This window comes from Theropithecus gelada, chromosome X, assembly GCF_003255815.1.
Source record: "Theropithecus gelada isolate Dixy chromosome X, Tgel_1.0, whole genome shotgun sequence".
In the NCBI taxonomy this organism is placed as follows: Eukaryota; Metazoa; Chordata; class Mammalia; order Primates; family Cercopithecidae; genus Theropithecus; species Theropithecus gelada.
The window spans coordinates 149,173,663-149,197,588 of NC_037689.1; the positions used below are offsets into that span (position 1 = coordinate 149,173,663).

Sequence of the window (23,926 nt, forward strand, 5' to 3'; positions counted from 1 at the left end):
AATGATACCTCAAAGATTAATGATGTTAATGATGTTCTGTAGTAGGGAAAATAAAACAAATAGTTTTTATTTGAACCTTTTTATTGTATGATAGAAAATTTTGATTTAAATGGCAAGTGAGATATGCTTACCATCTCTCTTTTTACCTATTTATAGTAGCTCTCAAGGTCAAAGAGGACATACTAGCATGGAAGTCGTGTATGTTGAACCTGCTGCCGCTGCTGCCGCTGCTGCTGCTGCTGCTGCTGCTATCTCAGATGTATGTACATTGAGGACCACAGACTACAATCTTGGACCCTTACCGTGTGATGTTGATTATTTAGTTAATGTGTGTTACCAAGAAGTATGTCAGATGGACGTGACACATGAGCAGTGTTCCACAGTTGCCATCTTGTAGACATTTCTTATTAGGAGCCAGTAACTGCCAGACTTGGAATGGTCCCTGTAGTGCTTGAAAAAGAATTAAGCTAAACTCTATCCCAGATGTTGTTCAGGGTCCTTTGCCTTGTGAGTACATTTCATAATGAAAGTTTACTGACCTGCATGGTATAGAAAGCCATGAAGGCGGCTGGGTGCAGTGGCTTATGCCTGTAATCCCAGCACTTTGGGAGGCCGAGGCGGGCGGATCACAAGGTCAGGAGATCAAGACCATCCTGGCTAACTCAGTGAAACCCCATCTCTACTAAAAATACAAAAAATTAGCGGGGCGTGGTGGCGGGCGCCTGTAGTCCCAGCTGCTTGGGAGGCTGAGGGAGGGAGAATGGCGTGAACCCGGGAGGCGGAGCTTGCAGTGAGCCGAGATTGTGCCACTGCACTCCAGCCTGGGTGACATAGCGAGACTCCGTCTCAAAAAAAAAAAAAAAAAAAAAAAAAAAGCCATGAAGGCCAGAACCCAGTGCCTAATTAGCCTAGGTTGTCTGCATCCGTTCTCTAAGACAATGAATGTATCATCCATTTATTCATTAACCAGATATTACTAGAAAGAATCCTTAAGAGATATACATTAATATAAATTTAAAACCTGGGTCTGCCCTCAGTGATCTGATGAAACTCTCGTCTGGGAAATAAAATCAAACTGCAAGGAGAGAGAGAGGTAGAGAAGAACAGAAGAGGTATCTCAGAAGGCATTTCCCACGTTAAAAAGTGAGAGGGTGGTTCCTCGCCTTACATGCCACTCCATGGGTGCATGTACCACAGCTGATAGGCTGGATCACCACAGTGGTAACAGTGCTACAGAGAGAAAACATGGCTGAGACATCAGAAGACAAGGGTTTGATTCCTGATTCTGCCCTTACCAGTTACATGGCCTGGGGAAAGTTATTTTACCTCAGCCTCAGTTTCCTCATCTGTAAAATGGAAGTAATAATAATAATCTCTACCAGGCTACCTCATAGGCATATAATAATGCTCAAAGTAATCTTATTGGGATATTTATTTTACTCCTGTAATAGAATGAAACCTCTGTGAGAGGAGAGACCATTGGCTGTCTTGTTGGTCAACTTTGAACAAGGCTTGTTACACATAGTAGGCAGTCATAAATATTAGATGCACAAATGAGTACTCTATGTTAAAGCACTCTGTTATTTTTATAGAACTCTTCAAATATTTGGTAAAGGGATTTCAAGAGCAGTATAAACAGGCTGCATGTATAGACTCTAACTTTGGTTTTCAGGCCTCCATGTGTTTTGCCTGAATGAATTTGTACTGGGATCAGTGCAGATAGCAGGTCCTTTCAGTATTTAAGTTCTCCTGTAACATGGAGACGCCATGAGCACATATTTTAAACGTGAAGTGCTGATTTTGCATTGAATTTTCCAAGTATTGCTCATTTAACAAAGTATGTCTATGCAAATAAAACTTTCTCCATTCTGAATAAGTACCTCTGCTTAACCTAATATTCTGTTCAAAGAAGTATGAAACAAAGAGGAAATTAGGTAGAAGAATGCTAATTTAGACAGAGCAATGTTCTCTTTACACACAAACTAATTACAGGTATGCTAGGAAAAGGGGCCAAGCCAACCGTATGGCTCCAGCAATCAGTGTAACATCTACACAGCTGTCAGGCTTGCTTCATCAGCCCGTCAGTAAATAAGTATTTATCCAGGGTTTATAGTATACTGTGTGTGAAGAATCCAAAGTCCTTAAACTTAGTATGTGTGGAAGAAAGCTGGATTAAAATATTCTCACTTTACAAAACATATAATGCCTAAGTAATTATAATATTTAGAGAAAAGTGGGTTAAAAAAAAAAAAGAAATACATAACCCCACTGCTGTGGCACAGCTGCTGTTTAATTTTGCTTATTCCCGTTCAGTCTTAGTCCACCAACGTATATATTTTTCATGTAGTTACAATGAAAAATATAGCTTACATTCTACGGCATACCCTTGGCTTCCACTTATCCCTAAGTTCCATTTTTTTCTACAGTCACATTGATCATTTTTTAAAACTGTATAATATTCCATGGAATTGTGAGACTTCTGCTTCCAGCCAAGATGGAGTGAGGGGGCCAGGTTAACTTGCCTACCTGAAATGGGCAAAAATAAAACAGACAAAATATATGACATAACAGTTTTCATGATAATGGCCAGCAGGCAGCAAAGGCCACAGATTCTTGAGCAATTGGAAATCAACGAGAGGAGCTCCACAGTTACCAGAGCTTACTACATAGCAAGTTTCTAGGCCACATTGCAGAGAGGGAGAACACATATGGAGCCCAGTGGACTGCCTGAGTTGACATTGAGGTGAGAGTATAGGGAGACTAAGTTTGCTAGCAGAGTCCTAGAGAAGAGAGAGCTGCATGGAGAAAGAATGCTAGAGATCTGTGAGGGGCCTCCTCTAGTATTCAGCAGCATATTGATTGGCGTATTAACTTGAGGAAGCTACTTGAAGTGGGGCTAGGGGAAAACCATTCCAGAGGATTACAGAGAACAATGCTAGTACTCACAAAGGGTTGGTAATAGTTCCTGTTCCTACCAGCCATACTGAAAATCCTCATAACACACCAGACATTAAGTGAGAGTACACAGAAATGTCCTGCATCAGGTGTGCAGAAAAATTAACTCTAGTGATATGGTTTGGATCTCCTTTTTAATTGACTTTGTCCCAAATACTTCTTTTAATGATGAGTGTAGGTGACTTATGTTAGTAGCCACTCACATTCTGCCATCCATCCCTAGAGATAGGTTGCTCCTTAGCCATGTTACACTAAACAGGCATGTTTGGCAGAATTGGCGCTTGTGCATTATCAGATTGCTTTTGCATCCAAATCCATTGTTGCAGGAGGTGGCAGGTGGGGTGGCATCTTCAGAAGCAGCTGTCTCTGAGCATGAACCAAGGGCTGGGTAGGATACCAGCAGACAACACAGAAACAGTCTGCTAGAGCTGATTATGTGCAAATGAGAGGCCAGGACAAACCTGGTTTAGGGAATAATCATGAGAGCATCTTGCATTGATTTTAAAACCTACTATATGGTAGGCATTTAGTCATTTATTCATTCAACAGATACGTATTTAAGATTCTAAAAAGTAGTCAAAGAAGGTCAACCCTGAAGAAGAATAATAACACTGAAAACTAAAGTGTCTTGAGAGCTTCCTATTTGTGCATTTTGCTGGGTGCTTAACTCCCACAACAGACCTATGAGGCATTATCATTCCAGTTTTACAGATGGCAAATATCAGAGTCTTGCTATTAAATAAGTTGCCCAAAGTCACACAGTAAATGTCAGAGCCAGGATTCAAACCCAGATCTGTCTGATCTCAGTATCTATGTCTCTTACTGCCCAGTGAGGCATCTACTTTTAAAACTATTTTGTCGTATTGTCCTATTCGTTGCATGGTTTCCCTTTTGTTCTTTATATATTCGAACATTTTAAATGTGTTTATTTTTAAAGGCCATTTCTGATTCCTTCATTTACTGATTTATTGAACAACTATTTATTGAACACCTACCAGATACCAGATACTGTTTTAAATTGGGGGGTGGATTCATTAGTTAACAAAACAGTGAAAAATTGTTGCTCTAGAGGAACTTACATTCCAACAGTGAGAAACAGACAATAACGAGATGAAAATATTAAATAAAGAAATCATTGATTAGAAGGTGACAAGACTTAGGCCGGGCACAGTGGCTCGTGCCTGTAATCCCAGCACTTTGGGAGGCCGAGGCAGGCAGATCATGAGGTCAGGAGTTTGAGACCAGCCTGACCAATATGGTGAAACCCCATCTCTACTAAAAAATACAAAAAGTAGCCGGTGGTGACGCGCGCCTGTAGTCCCAGCTACTCAGGAGGCTGAGGCAGGAGAATTGCTTGAACCCGGGAGGCAGAGGTTGCAGTGAGCTAAGATCGTGTCACTGCATTCCAGTGTGGATGACAGAGTGAGACTCAGTCTCAAAAAAAAAAAGAAGGTGACAAGACTTATTGAAAAGATAGAGCAAGATGAGGAGGTTTGGGAATGCAAGAGGTGGGGGAGTACAGTATTAAATATAAGCAATGACTTAAAAAAGGGGAGAAAGCTAGCCATGAAGACATCTGTGGTCGGGGAGACTATTTCAAGAAGAGGAAAAACTTCTGCAGGATTTTGAGGTGGAAGCATGCCCGGTGTTTAGAGGAATAACAAGAAGGTCAGAGCAGCTGGAGCAGAGTGAGCAAAGCTGAGAGTAGGTATTGATGAAGTCATAGATGTAATGGAGGTCAGGTTGAGTAAGGCTTTGTAAGCCATTGTATAGATTTTGGCTTTAACTCTGAGTGAAAAGGAGAATGATTAAAGAGTTTTGAGCAGAAGAATGGCATGACCTGACTTGTTTATTAAAAGAGTCACAGTGTTGAGAATAGACTGTGGAAGGAAGGGCAGGAATGGAAGTTAAGGAGTCCAGTTAGGAGGCTCTCTCAGCAGTCCAAACGAGAGATGATAATGGCTTGAAGCAGGGTGGTAACCGTAGAAGTTGTGAGAAGTGGTCAGATTCTGAAAATATATATGTATGTGTATATATGTGTGTGTGTGTGTATATATGTGTGTGTATATATGTATGTGTGTGTATATATATGTGTGTGTATATACACACACATATACATATAATACATATATACACATATATATGTATGTGTGTGTGTGTGTGTGTGTATATATATATATATGTATTTTGAGACGAAGTTTTGCCCTTGTCACTCAGGCTGGAGTGCCGTGGCGCCATCTCGGCTCACTGCAACCTCCGCCTCCCAGGTTCAAGCAATTCTCCTGCCTTAGCCTCCCAAGTAGCTGGATTACAGGCACCCGCCACCACACCTGGCTAATTTTTGTATTATTAGTAGAGACGGGGTTTCACTGTGTTGGCCAGGCTGGTCTTGAACTTCTGACCTCAGGTGATCCACCTGCTTCGGCCTCCCAAAGTGCTGGGATTACAGGCATGAGCCACCGTGCCTGGCCTTCTGAAAATATTTTGAAGGAAGAGCCCTTGAATTTGTTGGCATTTGATGAGGGGTGTGAGAAAAAGAGAGGAATTAGGGATGATTTTAAGGTACTTGACATGAGCAACTGATGGGATAATGTTGCATTAACTAAGATGGAAAAAATTATGGGAAGAATTCACAAGCTTAGGGATGTTTTCTTTCTTTCTTTCTTTCTTTCTTTCTTTCCTTCTTTCCTTTTTTCTTTCTTCCTTCCTTCCTTCCTTCCTTCTTACTTCTTCCTCCTTCCTTCCTCCCTCCCTCTCTCCCTTCCTCCTCCTCCTTCTTCTTCCTTCTCCTTCCTTCCTTCCTTCCTTCCTTCCTTCCTTCCTTCCTTCCTTCCTTCCTTCCTTCCTTCCTTCCTTCCTTCCTCTCTTCCTCTCTCTCTTTCCTTCCTCTCTCTCTCTTTCCTTCCTCTCTCTTTCTTCTTTCTTTTCTTTTTTCTTTTCTTTTGAGACAGGGTCTCTCACTCTGTTGCCCAGACTGGAATGCAGTGGTATGGTCAGCTCACTGCAACTTCTGCTTTCCAGGCTTAAATGATCCTCCCACTTCAGCCTCCCAAGTAGCTGGGACTACAGGCACACACTGCCACACTCAGCTAATTTTAAATTTTTTTAGAGACAAGGTCTCACTATATTGCCCAGGCTGGTCTCAAACTTCTGGGCTCAAGCAGTCCTCCCACCTCAGCCTCCCAAAGTGTTGGGGTTATAGGCATGAGCCACTGTGCCTAGCCAATGGTGTTTTCTTTGAGGGGAGGAGTAATATCAGGGACTTAGTTTTGAAAATGTTTATGACTGAGATGCCCATTAGTCATCCAACTGGAGATGTAATACTGGACTGGAAATTTGAATTTGGGAATCATCAGTATGGATGGTCTTAAAGCTGTAAGCCTGGAAGATGGTCACTAAGGTAGATAGCAACAAGGACCAAGGACTGAGCCTTGAAGTACACCCAAAGTTAAGAGATTAGGGGAGAAAAAGGAGGAATTAGCAAAAGAGACTGACAAGTAACTAGTGAGGTAGGAGGTACGCAAAGTGAATAAAGTATTTACAGGAAGAAGGAATGATGAACAATGTCAAATACTGCTGATAGATTAGATAGGTGGACAATTGAGAAGTGACCATTAGAGTTAGGACCTGTAGATCGTTGCTAAACTTGACAAAAGTTTTGGTGGAGTATGGTGGGGTTCAAGGAGATAATGTCTGATCACAGTAGGTTTAAGAGAAGATGGTGGAATTGGAGACATTGTATATAAAAAAATCCTTTTGAGAAGTTTTGCTATAAAGGAAATCACATAAGTGGGGTGGCAGGTAAATAAGAGATGAGGTCCAGAGAGGATTTCTAAACTCAGTGTATTTTTTTAAAAAAAATTCTGCTCTATTTTATCTAGCATTTTCCCCATGTCTCTCCAATCTGCTGTCTTGTTTGGAAGCCCTATGGCCTTTCGCCCACCACCTCCAAAAAAGTAAAATGCAAGGATCTCCTAAAAATTAGTCAGAGCACTTTAACAATAAGCCACCACAGGGAAAATGCAAAGATTTGGGGACAAACTTCTTGAATGCCCTCTTCCCCCTCTCCCCCTACATATTTGCAGTTTACATAACCATCAGGTATTGGAGTTTGCATTTGAAGCCTACTTTATGTCGAGCCTCAAAACCCATGCCTCTCTTTTCAAATCCTTTAGCATACTAATCGTGGAGACAATTACGGAATAAAGGTGAATCAAAAACTCCACTCAAAACTGTAAAAGCATGTTGATTGTCTTCCTATCTCCATGCATGCTTTTTCACCTTAGTCCTAATTGCATTTTAAGCTGGTATCTTTTTGCTTCCAAAGTAGTTTCTTGGCTTTATTTTTTTCCAGGCCAATTACCATTACTGCACATAATGCTGTCATTTAAGTTAATTTAAGCTCACTGCATTTATATTGATAAGCCCAAACATATGAATGCCCAAAAGTGGACATCTTAATTAACATTTGAGAATATAAATTTCTATTGAAAATAATACAGAAAGCAAAGAGTTAGTGATTAAATCGATAGATGGCTATGAAGAAGAACAGAAGGAAGAGGAAAGAGACAGGTCATATCTCCTCTTAATGAATACCGATTCACCATAATATCGTCGTAAATAATGAAAAGATTGTCACATCCCTGGCAACATATCACTTATTTTAGGTAGTATAAAACATAGTCACTTGAACAGTGAGGTTGCACAATTTCCTGAAGTTGAAATACTGGGATGTGATCCAACAAACAGATTCCTTGTAGAAAAATCACCATGGGTCTGTGTCTTAAGCCAGTCCAGAACAAAAGCAAAAAAAAAAAAAAAATATTTTGTCAGGGATGTAAAATATTTCACTGCTAAACAAGGTACTTAAATTTCAGGGCCGGGCGCGGTGGCTCAAGCCTGTAATCCCAGCACTTTGGGAGGCCAAGATGGGCGGATCACAAGGTCAGGAGATCGAGACCATCCTGGCTAACACGTTGAAACCCCGTCTCTACTAAAAAAAATACAAAAAACTAGCTGGGCAATGTGGCGGGTGCCTGTAGTCCCAGCTACTCGGGAGGCTGAGGCAGGAGAATGGCGTAAACCCAGGAGGTGGAGCTTGCAGTGAGCTGAGATCTGGCCACTGCACTCCAGCCTGGGCGACGGAGCCAGACTCTATCTCAAAAAAAAAAAAAAAAAAAAAAAAAAAAAAAATTTCAATGGACAGTGATCCACAGACTATTCAAAAAGGATCCAGTTGTTCAGGAAATAGGACAGGATCACTCAATAGAAATACGTAATACGTATATAGTTTAAAGCAACAAATGGCTTAAAGGTAGCCAGACTTAGGAAAAAGAGCATTGGGTTTGGAGTCAATGGATTCTGTCTCTCACTCTGCTCCTGTCTGTCTGTATGGCCTTGCCCTCTTTGACACTATCCAATGAGAACATTGCACTAGAAGCTCTTAGAGGCCTTTTCACCTCTCTGCTAAAAGTACTTTTGCTAATAATACTTTCAACTTTAATCTGCCTAAAGACATAGTTGTTAAACAGCCCCCGGTTGGCCTTTTCTTTCTCTAAGCTTAGGATGCAAGTGCAGGAACTCTGGGAAAATGGCCTTATCAATGGTGGTGCAGGTCTCCCACTGCTGTCCCATTTCTCTGTGAGCCAGTGTGTTTGGGTCTAATAATGAGGAATGGGAGATGAGGTGACTACCATCCTTGGCTACTATCATGACAGCATCCTACTGACACCACTGAAAGGCAGAATTGTTTTTGCCATGCCTTTTGATCTATAAACATTTTTGATGCCTTTATTTTTAGTATTATGTATACTGTGTTTCTCTTCTTAAGTTTGTCAGTGTATACCTTGTGGCATCTATAATCTCTGCTTGTTATCTTCCAGCAATATTTTTAAAGAGGTATTTGATGACGATTTTTTGTTAGGTTTTCAGTTGATTGCAGCAGTGTTAGAAATTGTGATGTGAAATGCATCAAAGTTTGTATTCTGCCTGTGTTTCCTATTCTTTCTAACTCCAAAATGCGATATCCTATCTTTCTCTTTTGGACATTTACAGGACCAAATCGATATTTCAGAGGTTGAGCAGTATGGACCACAAGAAAATGTTCATGTAATGTTTGTAGATTCTGATTCAACTTATTGCTCCAGCACAGTTTCCCTGTATACTATTCCTGAATCTCCGGGTAGGTACATTTATGCATTTGGATAGGGACTATTAGAAGAAAAATAGTGACCAACAGCGTAGTTACAGTTTTTCAAATGAATGTAATGCTCTATAATAGTGTGAAATCACAGAGTGAATTCCAGCTTTCTTCATCTTCTGTAAATATTTGAGATGATGATTTGAGAATAATAAAAATGAGGATTTCATCACAGGTTCAAGTGCTTGGAAATGGTCTTTTCTCCTATTTAATTTTAATCTTCTAAAAATTGGCACTGGATCTCAGTCCTTGAAGGAATAGCGTTTTATCTTTTTATACTCATGTAGTCTATTCTGCTATCACACAATATTTGGATTCCAAAGAAACCTCTTGTTATTGAGTTTTCATGGCAATAAAGGGGGAAAGTGAGAGTCTCTCAAAAACAGTGATATTTCTTTCATGAGTTTCAATATTAAAGACCTTTCATAACTGTAATTGTTTAAAAAGTACAAAACTTAAGAAAATGGTGTATGCATAATGCAAATCGTATCTCCTAATTAATCTGATCATAAATAATTGGTATGTGAAATCTTGTATAGAAGTAGTAAGCTCTATTTTAATTTTTATTTCACTCTTTTTTCAGTTTTTAAATCCAGTGTTAGTATCTCCACTTTTAAAACTCTTAGTTAACAACTTTTCCATTGTTGCTGTCAATCTCAAAGCTGTGTTTAAAAAATTCCTTCCAAAACAATTGATTTTTGGCAGGAGAGGTCAAACTCCATGAACTCATAATTGTGATTTCTAAAATTTATAAGAGATTGATTGCTTTAAACCTATTTATCTGGACCTACCATTGTAACTTTGCTATAGAGAATTATTTGTGTTTACTACTGTTAAGCCAATGATGGAGAAATCCTTATAACCTTCCACAGATGACTATTTCAACAAAATGAGCATACTGAGATGACTAGCAGCTTATGGCTGATATGGTAGAAGTCAAGTAACTCCTAGGTTTCTCACTATCACTTATAGATAATTTAGTAGCTTTGTTTACTTGGAATCAGAAAATTAAAAGATGCTAAACTGGGCTGGGTGCGGTGGCTCATGCCTGTAATCCCAGCACTTTGGGAGGCCTAGGTCGTCGGATCACGAGGTCGGGAGATCAAGACCATCTTGGCTACCATGGTGAAACCCCATCTCTACTAAAAATACAAAAAATTAGCCAGGCGTGGTAGCGGGCACCTGTAGTCCCAGCTATTCGGGAGGCTGGGGCAGGAGAATGGCTGGAACCCAGGAGGCGGAAGTTGCAGTGAGCCGAGATGGCGCCACTGCACTCCAGCCTGGACGACAGAGCAAGACTCCAACTCAAAAAAAAAAAAGCTAAACTGATTTGGAAAATGGCTTTTAGTGGAAAAAGAGTTAAGCAGACAAATTTAGCCAACGGTCTAAACACCGGAAGTGTCCAGAAACCAGAATTTTCCAAAATATTTTCAATGGTCATCCCAAACTCATGCTATGATTGAAGGACAATTTGCTCATGACCATAGCCTGGTAAGATATGCAACCCCAGGCTGCAAAGAGCAGATAGGAAGTGACAGAGTGGTTCATTCTGCCTAATCCAGATGTTTCTCTTTTCCAAACTTTTAATCTTGAAATAATTTTGGACTTAAAGAAGATTTGCAAAAATAGCACAAAGAAAAAAAATAGAAAAATAAGGGAAATATACCATTTAGGATAACCCTAATTTAGCTTCCCCTAACGTAACATTTTACATAACCACAGTACAACTGTCAAAACTAAAAAGTTAACATTGATACAATACTTTTAAGTGAGCTTCAGCCTTTACTCAGTTTTCCCAGAAAATTGTTTTTCTGTTCTAATAACTAATCCAGTATCTTTCATTGAATTTAAATAATATGTGTTTTTAGTTTCTTCTAGTCTTTGACAGTGTCTTAGTCTTGCTTTTCTTTTTTTTATCATCTGATACTTTTGAAAGATATGGGCCAGGTATTTGACAGAATGTCCCTCAATTTGGACTCGTCTGATGATTTTTCAAGATGAGATTGAGGTCTTGCATTTTGGGAAAGAATACCACAGATGTGATGTGCCCTCCTTAGTGCATCATATCAGAATATACATGATGGTATATTTTATTGCTGGTGGTGTTAACTTGATTGCTTGGTTAAGGTGATACTGTTTTCCCCTTTGTACTTACCAAATATTTGAGGGGAGCTACATTGAGAACATGCAAATAATGTTTCCTGTTTCTCCTTAAACTCTCCTTCACATTGTAGCATCATCAGTGGAATTGGCCTGTAGCAATTACTTCTAATGCCATTTTTTTATATCCTTTATTTTTTGTGTATTTATTAGCTGCAATCTTGCTGTAAGAAAGAGTTGTTCCTTGTCTCTCATTCATTCATTTATTCGTAGATTCATTTACATCAGGATGTATTTATGGGCATTTTTTTATTATTTGGTTTGTAATCCAATACCATCATTAAAAAAAAAATTGCTCCAGCTTTGGCTCATGGGGCTCTTTTAGGTTGGCTCCCTTGTCCTTTTATCATGTCTGCATCTTTTTTTTCCCCCTTCACTTCCTTATTTCCGTTATTACATGTTGTCATTGAAATCAACCCCTTCTTTAAGGAGCCTTATTTAGGTCCTTTATTTGGAAGGTGGTATTTAAAAACGAAGATCTGGGTGCTAGTTGTACTCACTGTTACAGGTATGTCACTACTTCTAAACCCTCTCAGTAGACACAGCTAAGAAAGATGTCTGTTCATACTAACCTGTGCAACCATATACAACCATCTGTATTTATTTCAGCGTGTAACAACCAACAACAGCAGCAGGAGTTCATTGATATTTCCTACTCCAGCCCAGTATCATAGGGTTCATTCTAGCCTTTTCTGTCTGCTTATTTGTAATTTGTATCTCTGACAGTGATAAATCTGTCTCTCATTATGTATAGTATATTTATTGATTTTTCCAATACATAAACATTCATAAAAAGTAGTTTCACAATTGCTAACCTGTACCCCTTAAGGAACAAATTTACCATGTGGAATTAATTTGTGTGTGCATTTTTTTTTTTTTTTTGGTCTTTAGCTTTGCAGTATCCAAGCAAACCTCTGTTTTCCGAAGTTCCTACGTTAGCTTCTTTATTTCTCACCCCCATCACTGTGGATATGTCATTTATTTGTAATAGAATTAGATTCATTTGTTACAGTCTGCATATTCACCTAGGTTTTCCTACCTCCTGATCAATTTATTTTCAAATTTATATACAGTAAAATTCACTCTTTGATATATACAGTTCTATGGATTTTGACAAATGGTAAGAGTCATGTATCCATCACCACAGTACCAAACAGAATAGTTCCATCACCCCCAAAATTCCTTTGTGCTCCCTCTTTGTACTCAACCTTTGTCTCCCATCCCCTGACAACCATTGATCTGTATTTCACCTCTGCAGGTTTCCCTTTTCCAGAATGTCATGTAAGAGGAATCATATGACATCTTGCCTTTTTTGTCTAGCCCCTTTCACTTAGCAAAATGCATTTAGGATTCATCCATGTTTGCATGAATCAATGGTTAATTCCCTTTTATTGCTGAGTAGTACTACATCTTATGAATTTATCAAGTTTTAACACTTCATTCACCTGTAAAAGAACATCTGGGTTGTTTCCAAGTGTTTTTTGATCATGAATAAAGCTACATTAAACATTTGCATAGAAGTTTTAGTGTTGTATGAATATACGTTTTCAAGTCCTGGTTGTGGGACTGCTGGGTCATTTGGGAAGTATGTGTTTAACTTTATTAGAAACTGACAAAGGGTTTTCAAAAACAACTGTACCATTTTGCATTATTCAAATAATGTTCTCCACTGTCCTTTTCAGGGCTGTTGAAGCCAAGTCATGTCATAACACCTCCCAGAGCACTTTGAGCACTCCCAAGGTCCCACATTCTGGGCAATCCAATTGTTCAGAAGTGATTTATGACTAGATTTTATTTGGTTTTATCAATTGGATGGTACTAAATCTCCAAAAGCAGAGCCAAAATAATTTTATAATGAATGAAATGACACTAATAAATGCAGTGGGTTTAGGCACTAGCTTAAGCTGGAGGATAGGCAGTGGTAATTTCAAACACTCTCTCCCTTTTCTTCATTTTCAAATATGAACAGATTTTAAAAACAATATTCTGAATGATTCCTGGCACCTGGCACATCTCATCCTTAACATGGACTAAAATGACCCTCATACAGTCTTTTTGATAACATCAGTACTTTTGCTTTTTAAGTCATGAACTCCCCTGTGCTTTCTTCCTCAGCCTTATCCTTGCAGGACTTTCAAGTTGAGCCTGAGGTGAATCCATTGTACAGGGCAGACCCAGTGGACCTGGAGTTCTCAGTGGACCAGGAGGACTCAGTGGACCAGGAGGGCCCAATGGACCAGCAGGACCCAGAGAACCCAGTGGACCTGTTAGACCAGGCAGGCCTGATGGATCCAGAGGACTCAGTGGACCTGGGGGCTGCTGGCGCAAGTGCTCAGGTACTTCTGAAAGTCTCGCTTCACCCGCTTCACATGTTTGTCTAGACAGCTAACCTTGCAAAGCCCAAATTTTCACTCTTGTGACCAGTTTCACTTTGCAGAAAGTATGTTTGTTACTTTTTCAAAACTATGTCACTATTTCTGTTGTACTGGATTTTCAGATGCAGCTAAGAACTCAGTGGACCCTCACAAACAGGGAGATTGGAGGTTCTCTACGTAAGACCAAATCCCTGTGCTCTTCTTAATTTGAAATCCCATGGACACTCTGTACTTGAGGAAAAGTTTGAGCCAAATAGGAAGCTTAGCTACTAAGAAAAGGTGGTATTTTTAAAAGCCCTGATTTTAATCACCTGTGAGAGCATACTAACCATCTAGAGGGAAGACAACCTTCTGGCCTACCCATACCAACCCTCTTCCTGCACCACAAGCTAGGTTTTCCCAGTGGAATTTTTATTAGGTTAGAACATGCATTTCAGAGTCGTTAGATATACCCAACCTTGAAACGTCAGTACCAATGTACAGTCCAAAGCCAAATCAAAATGATTGGATTAACTACTGTGTAGTTCCTCTACCCCGAAATGTGTTTACATAACCATGATTTGAACAATCATCTTTTATGTTAGACAGGATTATTAAAATCAGGATTAGAAGCCAAGCTAGTGAGTTTATGGTCAGTTACATGGAATTGTGTGCATTCATCACCAAGCCTAAGACGAGTGACTCCGTGTCAAAAGGATCCTCATCTAATGAAAAGAATTAAGGGCTAGAACACAATTGTTTGAGTTTAGTATCAGCAGTGTGGCCTTGGCAAATTACTGAGTCTCAGTTTCTCCATGTTGAAATGGTCTTGCCTTGCAGGGATTTGCAGACTACTGTGAAAATTCTCTGAGCTACTTAAAAGGAAATTTCTGTGAAAATCTGCTGTGGCCTGATTTATGCCCTTATTATGCCAAAAAGTTGTGGTTCTCTTTTGCTGTTGACAGGTTTATCTTCTCTTTTGAATTAACTTGTAATTAAATTTTTAAGTATGACTTTTAAAAAATCACCAAAATAACCAGCAATGAATGTGTGTCATCTGCCTCTGCATGTGCTAGTGTATTAGGCTTATTTCTGGGTGCCATGTATCAACAACCTGGATTGTATCCAAAAGATGGAGACCAGGATGAGGAAGGGGCTGGAAGACATCTTAATCAGTTGCTGAAGACACTGAGAAGGGAAGAATGGGAAGGGACAGGGACAGCTTTATCCAAATAGTTGAAGGATCATAAAGTGGAAGATGTGGTTCCAGAGGATCAAGGAAGCAGTCTGGCACTATTAGCCCTTCTCAGACAGATTAGGTCACCTCTTGAAATAGCAAGTCCTCTCTCCTTCAATGGAAAGGTTAGAGCCAATGCTTGGCAGCTCCTTTTCCAGGAACAGTAGAGAAGATTTCTGCTTGGAGAGGGTGAGAGGATGTGAGAACCTGTAAGGTTTGTCTCTTCCAGTCCTGAGTTTAAAGGGGTGTGGGGGGTGTGTGTGTGTGTACGTGCGCGTTCATATGTGTGTGTGGTTTTTTTTTTTTTTTTTTTTTTTTGGTCTAATGAACGTCTGCTTTCATATAGGAAGAGACATACAATGCATAGTGAAAGAAGGACAAATTGAGCAGTTTTCAATGGACTAAAAATACATATATAATTTTTATTCCAAATGATGAAAACAACAACTTGTAGGGTGTTCTCTCTCTTTCTCTCAACTCATCTATGTACTTACATTACTCATAAAGGGTACTGATGAACCACAGTATATTTTTGGTTTCTAGAAGTTGCAAGTATATGTACCTTTTTCTTATCATTAATATTGTAAATTCTTTATCGATCAGGACTGTGGCTCTCTGACCTTGTTTATATGCATGGTATTCAGCACAGTTCCGGGCAAATAGCAATTGTTCCCAGGCCTTACTTCAGCCTTGAAAGATATTTTCCAAGAATCTCATCTCTCTTCTGTCCCTCTCAGCCTCTCAGCCAATCAGTTGAGAAATCCCATCCACCTTTTTTTTTTTAAAAGAGTCGTGGTTTTTGCTTTGTTGCCCAGGCTGGTCTCAAGCCTCAGGCAGCTCTCCCACGTCAGCCTCCTGAGTAGCTGGAATTACAGATGCGAGCCACCACACCTAGCTCAGCTTCTTTTTTATTATTGTTTTTTAAACTTTATTTTACTTTAAGATATTCTGGATGTTAATCTGTTTCTTAGAATTTTGTTTATTTTTGATATATTATAGTTGTATATATTATATATACTATATGTGTGTATATGTGTATATATATACACATATACTATATATAGTATCATAGTATAGTGCCAATTGATGGTTTTCATATTTTATATATATACTATATATAGTATATATATACACTCTATATATTATGTTGTACATAGTTTTGGATACATGTACATATTTGGATACATGTATACAGTGTGTAATGATCAAGTCAGGGTAATCAGGATACCCATCACTTCAAATATTTCTTTGTGTTGGGAGCATTACAATTCTTCTAGCTATTTTAAAATATACAGTAAATTGTTTTAACTCTAATTTTCCTACTTGAGCACTAGAACTTGTTCCTAATGTTTAACTGTATTTTTGTACCAAATAATCAACTTCTCTTCATCCACCTCTCCCACCTTCCCTTCCTAGCCTCTGGTAACCACCATTCTACTCTGCACCTCCATGAGATCAACATTTTTAACTTTCACATATGAGTGAGAACATGTGATATTTGTCTTTCTGTACCTGGCTTATTTCACTTAACATAATGTCCTCCAGTTCCATCCATGTTGCTGCAGATGACGTGAATTTATTCTTTTTATGGCTGAATAATATTCCATTGTGTATATATAACACATTTTTTAGCCATTTGTCTGTTGATAATACTTGGGTTAATTCCAAATGTTGGCTATTGTGAATAGTACTGCAACGAATATGGGGGTGCAGATACCTTTTTGATCTACTGATTTCCTTTCTTTTGGTGTATATTCAGTAGTGGAATTTGCTGGATCATATGGTAGTTGCATTTTTAGTTCTATGAGGAACCTCCATAGTGTTTTCCATAGTGGCTGTACTAATTTACATTCCTACCAACAGTGTATGAGTGTTCTTCTTTCTCCACATCCTCACCAGCATTTGTTATTTTCTTAATTTCTCTCAAATATGTCTCTTCCTTTTTATATCATCTACCTCTGGATTGTTCCATGCCCCTATTATCTCTACCTTGAATTACCCCCACAGCCTTCTAATTGACTTGTCCCGAACTCCACGCTTCTTTTCTCCCACCACTTCATCTTCTGCACAGCTGCCAGAAGGCATGTTTTACAACTGAGATCTGAGCATGTTACATCCCTGATAAGATATGGATTGTAGAACACATCTTCTAACAGCAGTACCAGGTGACTGATGAATAAAATCCAAGTTCCTTGGCTGCCTGAACCTGTACAAAACTTTGGCTTCTCCTCTACATGTGACCTGCCTTACTCCTTCTATTCCAGCCAATTTGGAGCATCATTTGCCCCATAACACACTCTCTACTTTTATAAACCTGCACATTTGCTTCTTTCCAGATGTGAAACTGTTATCCAAGTTAAAATTAGATTTCCAGAACCTAGAGGAGAGTTCATCTAAGTACTATAATTGTTAATGAGAACAATAATAGTACCTGCTTTTCAGGGCTCTGTGAAGATCAGACCTATGAGTTTTCATGCAGTGTTTAGAAGAGTGCCTGGAACAAAGGAAGTGCCAGTTGATGGTTTTCATTATTGCATTGCTAACAGGGGCCCTATTGGTGGACTGTCATTTGTGATTTGACCCAGGAGCAGAATACTTTGGCACTGGCCCATGACTCTTCCACTAAGGACTTTGGACAGGTTGCTTCATGTCTCTGGGTCAATTCCACTTCTTTCTTTTTGGGAAAAGAATCAGGCTAAATAATCTTCGTGGTCCATTTCTTATCTAGAATTCCTAAATTAACCATTTTTTTCAAACTTTCTAGTAATGAATGAAATCTGAATTTGAGAGCTACCGTTTGCATTTTCAGTCTTTCAGAAATTTTGAAGTGAAACAGGATGGTAAGACTTGGAGAAACCAGTGTCGCTATACATGAACCATAAGTAATTCTCCCCACAGCCATCATCACCAGTTGCCTACGACATCATTAGCCGGGAACTGGAACTGATGAAGAAGTTGAAGGAGCAGCTAGAAGAGAGGACTCAGTTGCTCCATGATGCCATCCAAAACCAGCAGAATGCATTGGAATTGATGATGGATCAGCTTCAGGTCAGTGAGGATGCTAGGTTTCAGGTCAGAGAGCAGTTCTATATAAGTAGCAGAAGGAAGAGGAGAGAGGGACCTTGGCGAGCCTTAAGGAGTTAGTCAGTAGTGCCTGCCAGTAGTGACAGCTGCTGCCCGCAGGGTGATATGGGATATCTAATGTGATCTCCAGCAGGGACTTAGAGTTTTGCCCTTTTTCTCCTGACTGCAAGAGCTGAGATTGGCCCAGCCAGGCCTTGGCAGTGGTTGATGTGGCTTATATATAGCCAAGGCTTCCTGTAGGCTTGCCTATGGGCAGTCCTGCTCCATGCCCAGCTTGTCTTATGCCCTACGGAAAGGTGTGGACTGTGAATAAGACCTTTGTGGTACTGTGTCCTTACAGAAGCAGCCAAACACATTATGCCACATTGTCAGTCCTGATCTCCAATCTTCAGAGGCAGTGCCCAAGAAACAACACACTGGGCAAGTGAAGTGGCCTCTCCCACATCCCAAGGAGGTCAAGTGTTTCTGCGGTTTATCTTTATCCAACTGTCTCAAAAACACTGGGGAACTTCAGGAGCCTTGTGTTGCCTTCAACCAGGTATGGAAAGGCTGTTTTAACTGTGTATCTGAAAGGGGATTTTGTTTTCTTGAGGACTTTGACTCACTTGGTTCTCCTTAGGGGGTAGTGACTATCCAGTTGGCTGCAATTTATTTGCCCAAGATAGTAAAAAATCCTGGGCTACCTAGACCTGAATGCACACACTAGACCATGTGTACCTACATGTACATATGTGCTGGATTAGCAGACTCTTGCTGCCAGGTGCACGGCTGCAACTAGTATCCAGTCTAACAAGTAGACAGTCACACAGATCACTATGTACAGAGAGGCTCAACTGTTGCTGCCTTTTGCTTTGCGAGAATTGAATGGGGGTGTTAAATAAATTTCTCGGGGGCTCTTGCAGACACCAGGGTGCTTTTATCTGTTGCCTTTTGATGCAGCAGCAACTGGCGCAGCAAGAACAACGCCTGAAGGAGCAGCAGCGGCAGCTACGAAAGCAGCTGCAGCAGCTGAGGGAGCAAAGGAAGGTGCAGAAGCAGAAGAAGATGCAGGAGAAGAAGCTGCTGCAGGAGCAGAAAATGCAGGAGAAGAAGATGCTGCAGGAGCAGAGGTGGGAAAAGAAGAAGAAGCTGCAGGAGCGGAAGAAGCGGCAGGGGCAGATGCTGCAGAAAGAGCCAAAGGAGAAGCAGCAGAGTCAGCAGTTGCAAGAGCAGCCACTGAAGCGTAATGTCATCGTGGGGAATCAGAGGGTGCAGATATGCCTGCAAAACCCAAGTGGCGTATCTGTGCCCCTCTGCAATAACCCTGTTAGGCTTTTACAGACCCAACCCATTGTTCCTATCCAGATAGTAGCTGAACAACAGTCCTCTGGCTTCTATCAAGATGAAAACTGTGGGCAACAGGAAGATGAGAGTCAAAGGTAAGACATGCATGGGATAGTGATAGTGGCTATGATTATTGCTTTTCCCTCATGGCTGGATCCCATGCCTGAGACCACAGACAGACGACCTGTCCGTGTGGCACCAGCGTCCCTTTCATCAATAACAACTTGCCCTCAACTTACCTTCTCTGTGGCCACTGCCATCATCCTTCTGCATGTGTGGTGCATGACTGAGCATCCATTGATGGAACAAAGGGGTACCAGTGAAGAAAGTACTAGATAAGGAAGCCTCAGTGCTAGGTAATTAGCCCACAAACCTTGAAATCACTTGGTTGGATTCCCCAAGCCTAGTCTCTTGCACAGGGTGTCTATGGACAAGTCTTTTGTGCCCACAGCTGAATAACTTCTGGGCTTCCAGTTTCATTCCCTAACTTTCCTGGAATCTGGTGATTGCAGTAGGCCAAGTGTAGGTATCTCCCTGTCATTTATGAACAGTAGGAGGGAAGTGAGTGTGAAACAATTGCTAGATTGCTAAGATCAGCCAAGAATACATGAAGGCTAAGTCCTGAGTGGCAATATAAGGACACAAACACATTTCTGCCCAATAATAAGGTCTTCAGTTCCAAATGCTAGAAAGAGAAGGTTCTGCCCAGCAATGAAAGGATTGCTTAGCATATAGTTGGGGCCCACTAAATAGTTTTGAATGAATGCTAGCCTTCCCAAAGCTCTCTGGACTTCCTTCTGGGCCTTGCTTTAGAATGAGTGACTTTGACATGTAGACTGCTTTAGGGCCCTATTGCCCACCTGACCTGATCATCAGAATCCACCTGAGGAGGATTTGGAAAGTAGAGATTCAGAGTCTGGGATGGGGTTCAAAAATCTATATTGATCACAAGACTTTCAGGCTTAGGGTTGTGGAGGGAGCACTGGATTTGGAGTTTGGAAATCTGCCTTACGGTCTCCTCTCAGCCATTAGCTCCCTGAGTGCTTTCAAAGTAGGTGAAATGACTTTCCAAGACCACAGAGAGCATAGTTGTAGCAGGACCAAGACTGTCCAAGTAACATAAATAAAACCAGTTGAGACAAAGGATTGTAATTTTTGTCAGTGTCTACATTCACTTTACTTTGACAAGTTGAATCTTAGTCAGGCCAAAGTGAGAATACAAACAAGTGAATCCTATGGTGTGGCCACCAAAACCAAATATGCCTGAAGCACCTACTGATGACCACATGAGTGTCTCATCTGTTATCATGTCCAGATCCACGTCATGCAACAGCTTTCTTCTCTTACAGTTTTTATCCTGAGGCGTATCAAGGGCCCCCCATGAACCAGCTGCCGTTGACAGATACCTCAAACTCTGAGACAATTTCTTCTTCCAGCATTCCTCAGTCTCCCATAACTTCAGACTCAACCATAAGCACCCTGGAGACCCCACAGGATTACATCCAGCTTTGGCAACAGCTGTCTGATCCACTAGGTCCTGTTGTTGTCCAAGTGAATACTTGGACTTGCGATGAGCAGGGCACCTTGCACAGACAACCCCCCTACCATCAGGTATGCAACAGCCTCCTCCTTTTCCCTCCAGTGCAGGTCAAGAGGGATTCTGGGCCCCTTCCACATAAGGCACACACCCCAAGTGCATGCTGTGTGTGAGAGCCAGACTTCAAAGCTGAGTACATTTGAGGGCAGTTAGTCACATGACTAACTTTTACTCATTGTTGAATAAAAATATTCTCTACAAGGTTCCTCAAAAAAGTGAGCTGGCCTAGTCGATCTTAGATGCAATCTGACTGAAACTTCTGTCAAAACTATGTTACACGGGCAAAGTGAGCCATGCCGTGTTTTTAATCTGAGCTTATCGTCTGATCCCAAGCCTCCTTCTAGACTTAGGATCTTTAGTTCTGCTACAAAATCAAGGACCTAGTGTAGGTATGTTTCCTTGTACTAAAAATAAACTTAGGGCCCCTCTGTTGAATGTGCTTGGTATCCATCTACGGAGTACCCCGTATTTGGAAGGGCAGGCCTACCTTGTGGACCATCTGCAGTGGCCATGTTTCCAGGATGGAAGCTGGTCCAGATGGCAGTTACATAGCAGGTTTTGCTCCCCGCAGGCCCTGTGGGGACCACACACACACAATTTCACGAATGAGTGGAACTTTCTTTTTTTTTTTTTTTTTTTCTTTTTTTTTGAGACTGAGTCTGGCTCTGTCGCCCAGGCTGGAGTGCGGTGGCCGGATCTCAGCTCACTGCAAGCTCCGCCTCCCAGGTTCACGCCATTCTCCTGCCTCAGCCTCCCGAGTAGCTGAGACTACAGGCGCCCGCCACCTCGCCCGGCTAGCTTTTTGTATTTTTTAGTAGAGACGGGGTTTCACCCTGTTAGCCAGGATGGTCTTGATCTCCTGACCTCATGATCCGCCTGTCTCAGCCTCCCAAAGTGCTGGGATTGGAACTTTCAAAAAGTGTTTTCACTCTAGCTTTAAAAATCTTATTATAGCCTAACCTTTTTTTTTCTTCAAACACAAAACCAAACCAAAACAACCAGAACAAACAGTAAGCTAAGGCAGAAAGGAGTTTAAATATTTTAGGCAAGCAAATGTGTGATTATTTTCACATATACACCTTGACCAGCTGTGCCACCAGTACTGCTAGAAACTTGGTCACTTAGAGGGACTGCTCACATGGAGAGATCAGAGTGGGCAATAGGTCCCTATGGTTCCGTTACCAAGCCAGACTTTGTTGAGAACATTTTTTACGCCTATTTTTGAGGCACTTTCCCACCTAGAGAGGGTCCTGAGAGACCAAGCCAGCACAAGGCTGAGCACGTTGCCCAGGGAAGTGGGAAAAGTCGGATTCTGCAAGGTTGCTCAGCTGGGAGAAAGCAGTGGAACAAGCCAAGGGCAGGACCGTGTCGGAACTTCCCTGCCCACAAATCCTCAGGGGCTCCCTGCTATCCTCAGGATGAAGCCCGAGCTCCTCTTCTTAGCTTCCCAGCCCTCACTTCCCTGTCCTGGCTTATCCCTACTGTCTTCTGGGACCTTTCTGCCTGCAGGTCCCCAGACGCCTCCAGCTGTTTGTCCAGAGCCCAGCCCTGCTCCTTTTGCTCCCTGTGTCTTCTCCGCCCCCTTGGATTCCACTTACTGAAATCTTGCATCACCTTGCAATATAACCCAAGGAATCCTTCCTTCTTAACCAGGAAAGACCCCCTCAGCCCATAGTTTGAACACCATCTTTGTATCTATTCCTTCTCCCTCCTCCACACCCCAGTGTGGGTTGGTACCTCTCCTGTCACTTTGTTAAAGTGGGCCAAGTAGCTGCAAATCAGAGTAAGCATAGAAATGACTGAGCCCAAGATCCAAGGCTCGTGGCCTTGGCCAGCCATGGCTGGCAGAGAAGCTGGACGAGGGAGGGCCAGACAGAGACCCAGGAGCCTCAAGGCAACTTTGAGAAAGCCTGAGTCTGCTTCCGCTGCTCTTTAAGCCAAGATGCTGCTGGGAGAGAGAAGAGGAGAGGAACCTCATCTTTTGTAGCTCCCCTGTCTGCCATCACCTTGCAGGCCCATATTCCAAAGAGGTATTTCTCAGCAGCTTGCGTATTCGAACTAAAGGGTTCCTCCCACAACCAAAGGCCCACAAACTCTAGCAAAACATTCCACCTTGTTTCACTTTTTCTTGGCAGGTGCAAGTTTCTGAGGTAGGAGTCGAGGGGCCTCCTGGTCCACAGGCTTTCCAAGGCCCTGCTGCATACCAGCCAGACCAAATGAGATACTTGATGCCTGCGGAGCAGTGTGACTCATGAGGGGAAATGGGGGGAGGGGGCAGGCCAATAAGGTCTGCATGGCCAGGGGACCTTCAAGGTGCATAAAGTTAGTAGGTAGAGACTTACTCATTTCCTGATAGGTTATGTTTGTAATTGTTTGTGAAGCACAGCCTGTTTCTTGGAAGTTATGCTGCAGAGGCAGCCTGTGATCTGTAGTATTTTAGGGTGTGACAGCAGCCAGCCACAGCTGGATCTGATGTCTCGTCTGCCCTGCCCAGCTTTGTATATCCATGTTCTACCACAGGAAGGTGGCCGGCCAAGAGTCTGATCAAAGTTTTCAACACAAAAAAAAGAAAAAAAATGCCAGAGTGCTTTTCAATCTAGTAAATCTAGAGGGTGTTTTGTCTTAGCCACAATAATTCTGAGGTCTTGACCCTGATGATTAAGCCCTGCCTCCCCTCCATAGTCTTGTTGGAGAAGCCCAGAGAGAATGGGACTCCAACTAAAGGAACCTGAAATCAGCTCAATGGAGGCGCTTAAGAGCTAAAATAATTATGGCTTCCTTGCTTAATAAACATTTTCGTTCACTGCAGCTTTGTGAATTGATGTGTGACGTTTGGAACCCGACTGTGCCAAGGTCCCTGGTGAAGGGCTCGTTCCCTACAGTTAGGCCCCTTTTGCGGACCCTGCTCAGTCTCTTGTTCACACCTCAGCTCCATGCCACATTTGCAGAGGCCAGCGGCTGCTGCCTTCCCACATGGCCGTGTGCCCAGGCACGCTGTGTAGCTTTTCTTTGTGTAG

General features: G+C 41.5%; 1 protein-coding gene across 1 annotated transcript in view; it reads left to right on the forward strand.

The window, feature by feature from the left end:
• PASD1 (PAS domain containing repressor 1) overlaps nt 1-19,411 on the forward strand; it is a 100,726-nt gene extending 81,315 nt beyond the window's left edge. The window contains exons 9-15 of the mRNA XM_025372832.1: nt 157-259; nt 9,010-9,136; nt 13,430-13,650; nt 15,449-15,457; nt 17,804-17,953; nt 18,330-18,527; nt 18,929-19,411. Of these exons, the coding sequence (XP_025228617.1) occupies nt 157-259; nt 9,010-9,136; nt 13,430-13,650; nt 15,449-15,457; nt 17,804-17,953; nt 18,330-18,527; nt 18,929-19,411 (1,291 nt within the window). The remainder of the gene's footprint in view (nt 1-156; nt 260-9,009; nt 9,137-13,429; nt 13,651-15,448; nt 15,458-17,803; nt 17,954-18,329; nt 18,528-18,928) is intronic.
• Nucleotides 19,412-23,926: the final 4,515 nt, after the last annotated feature.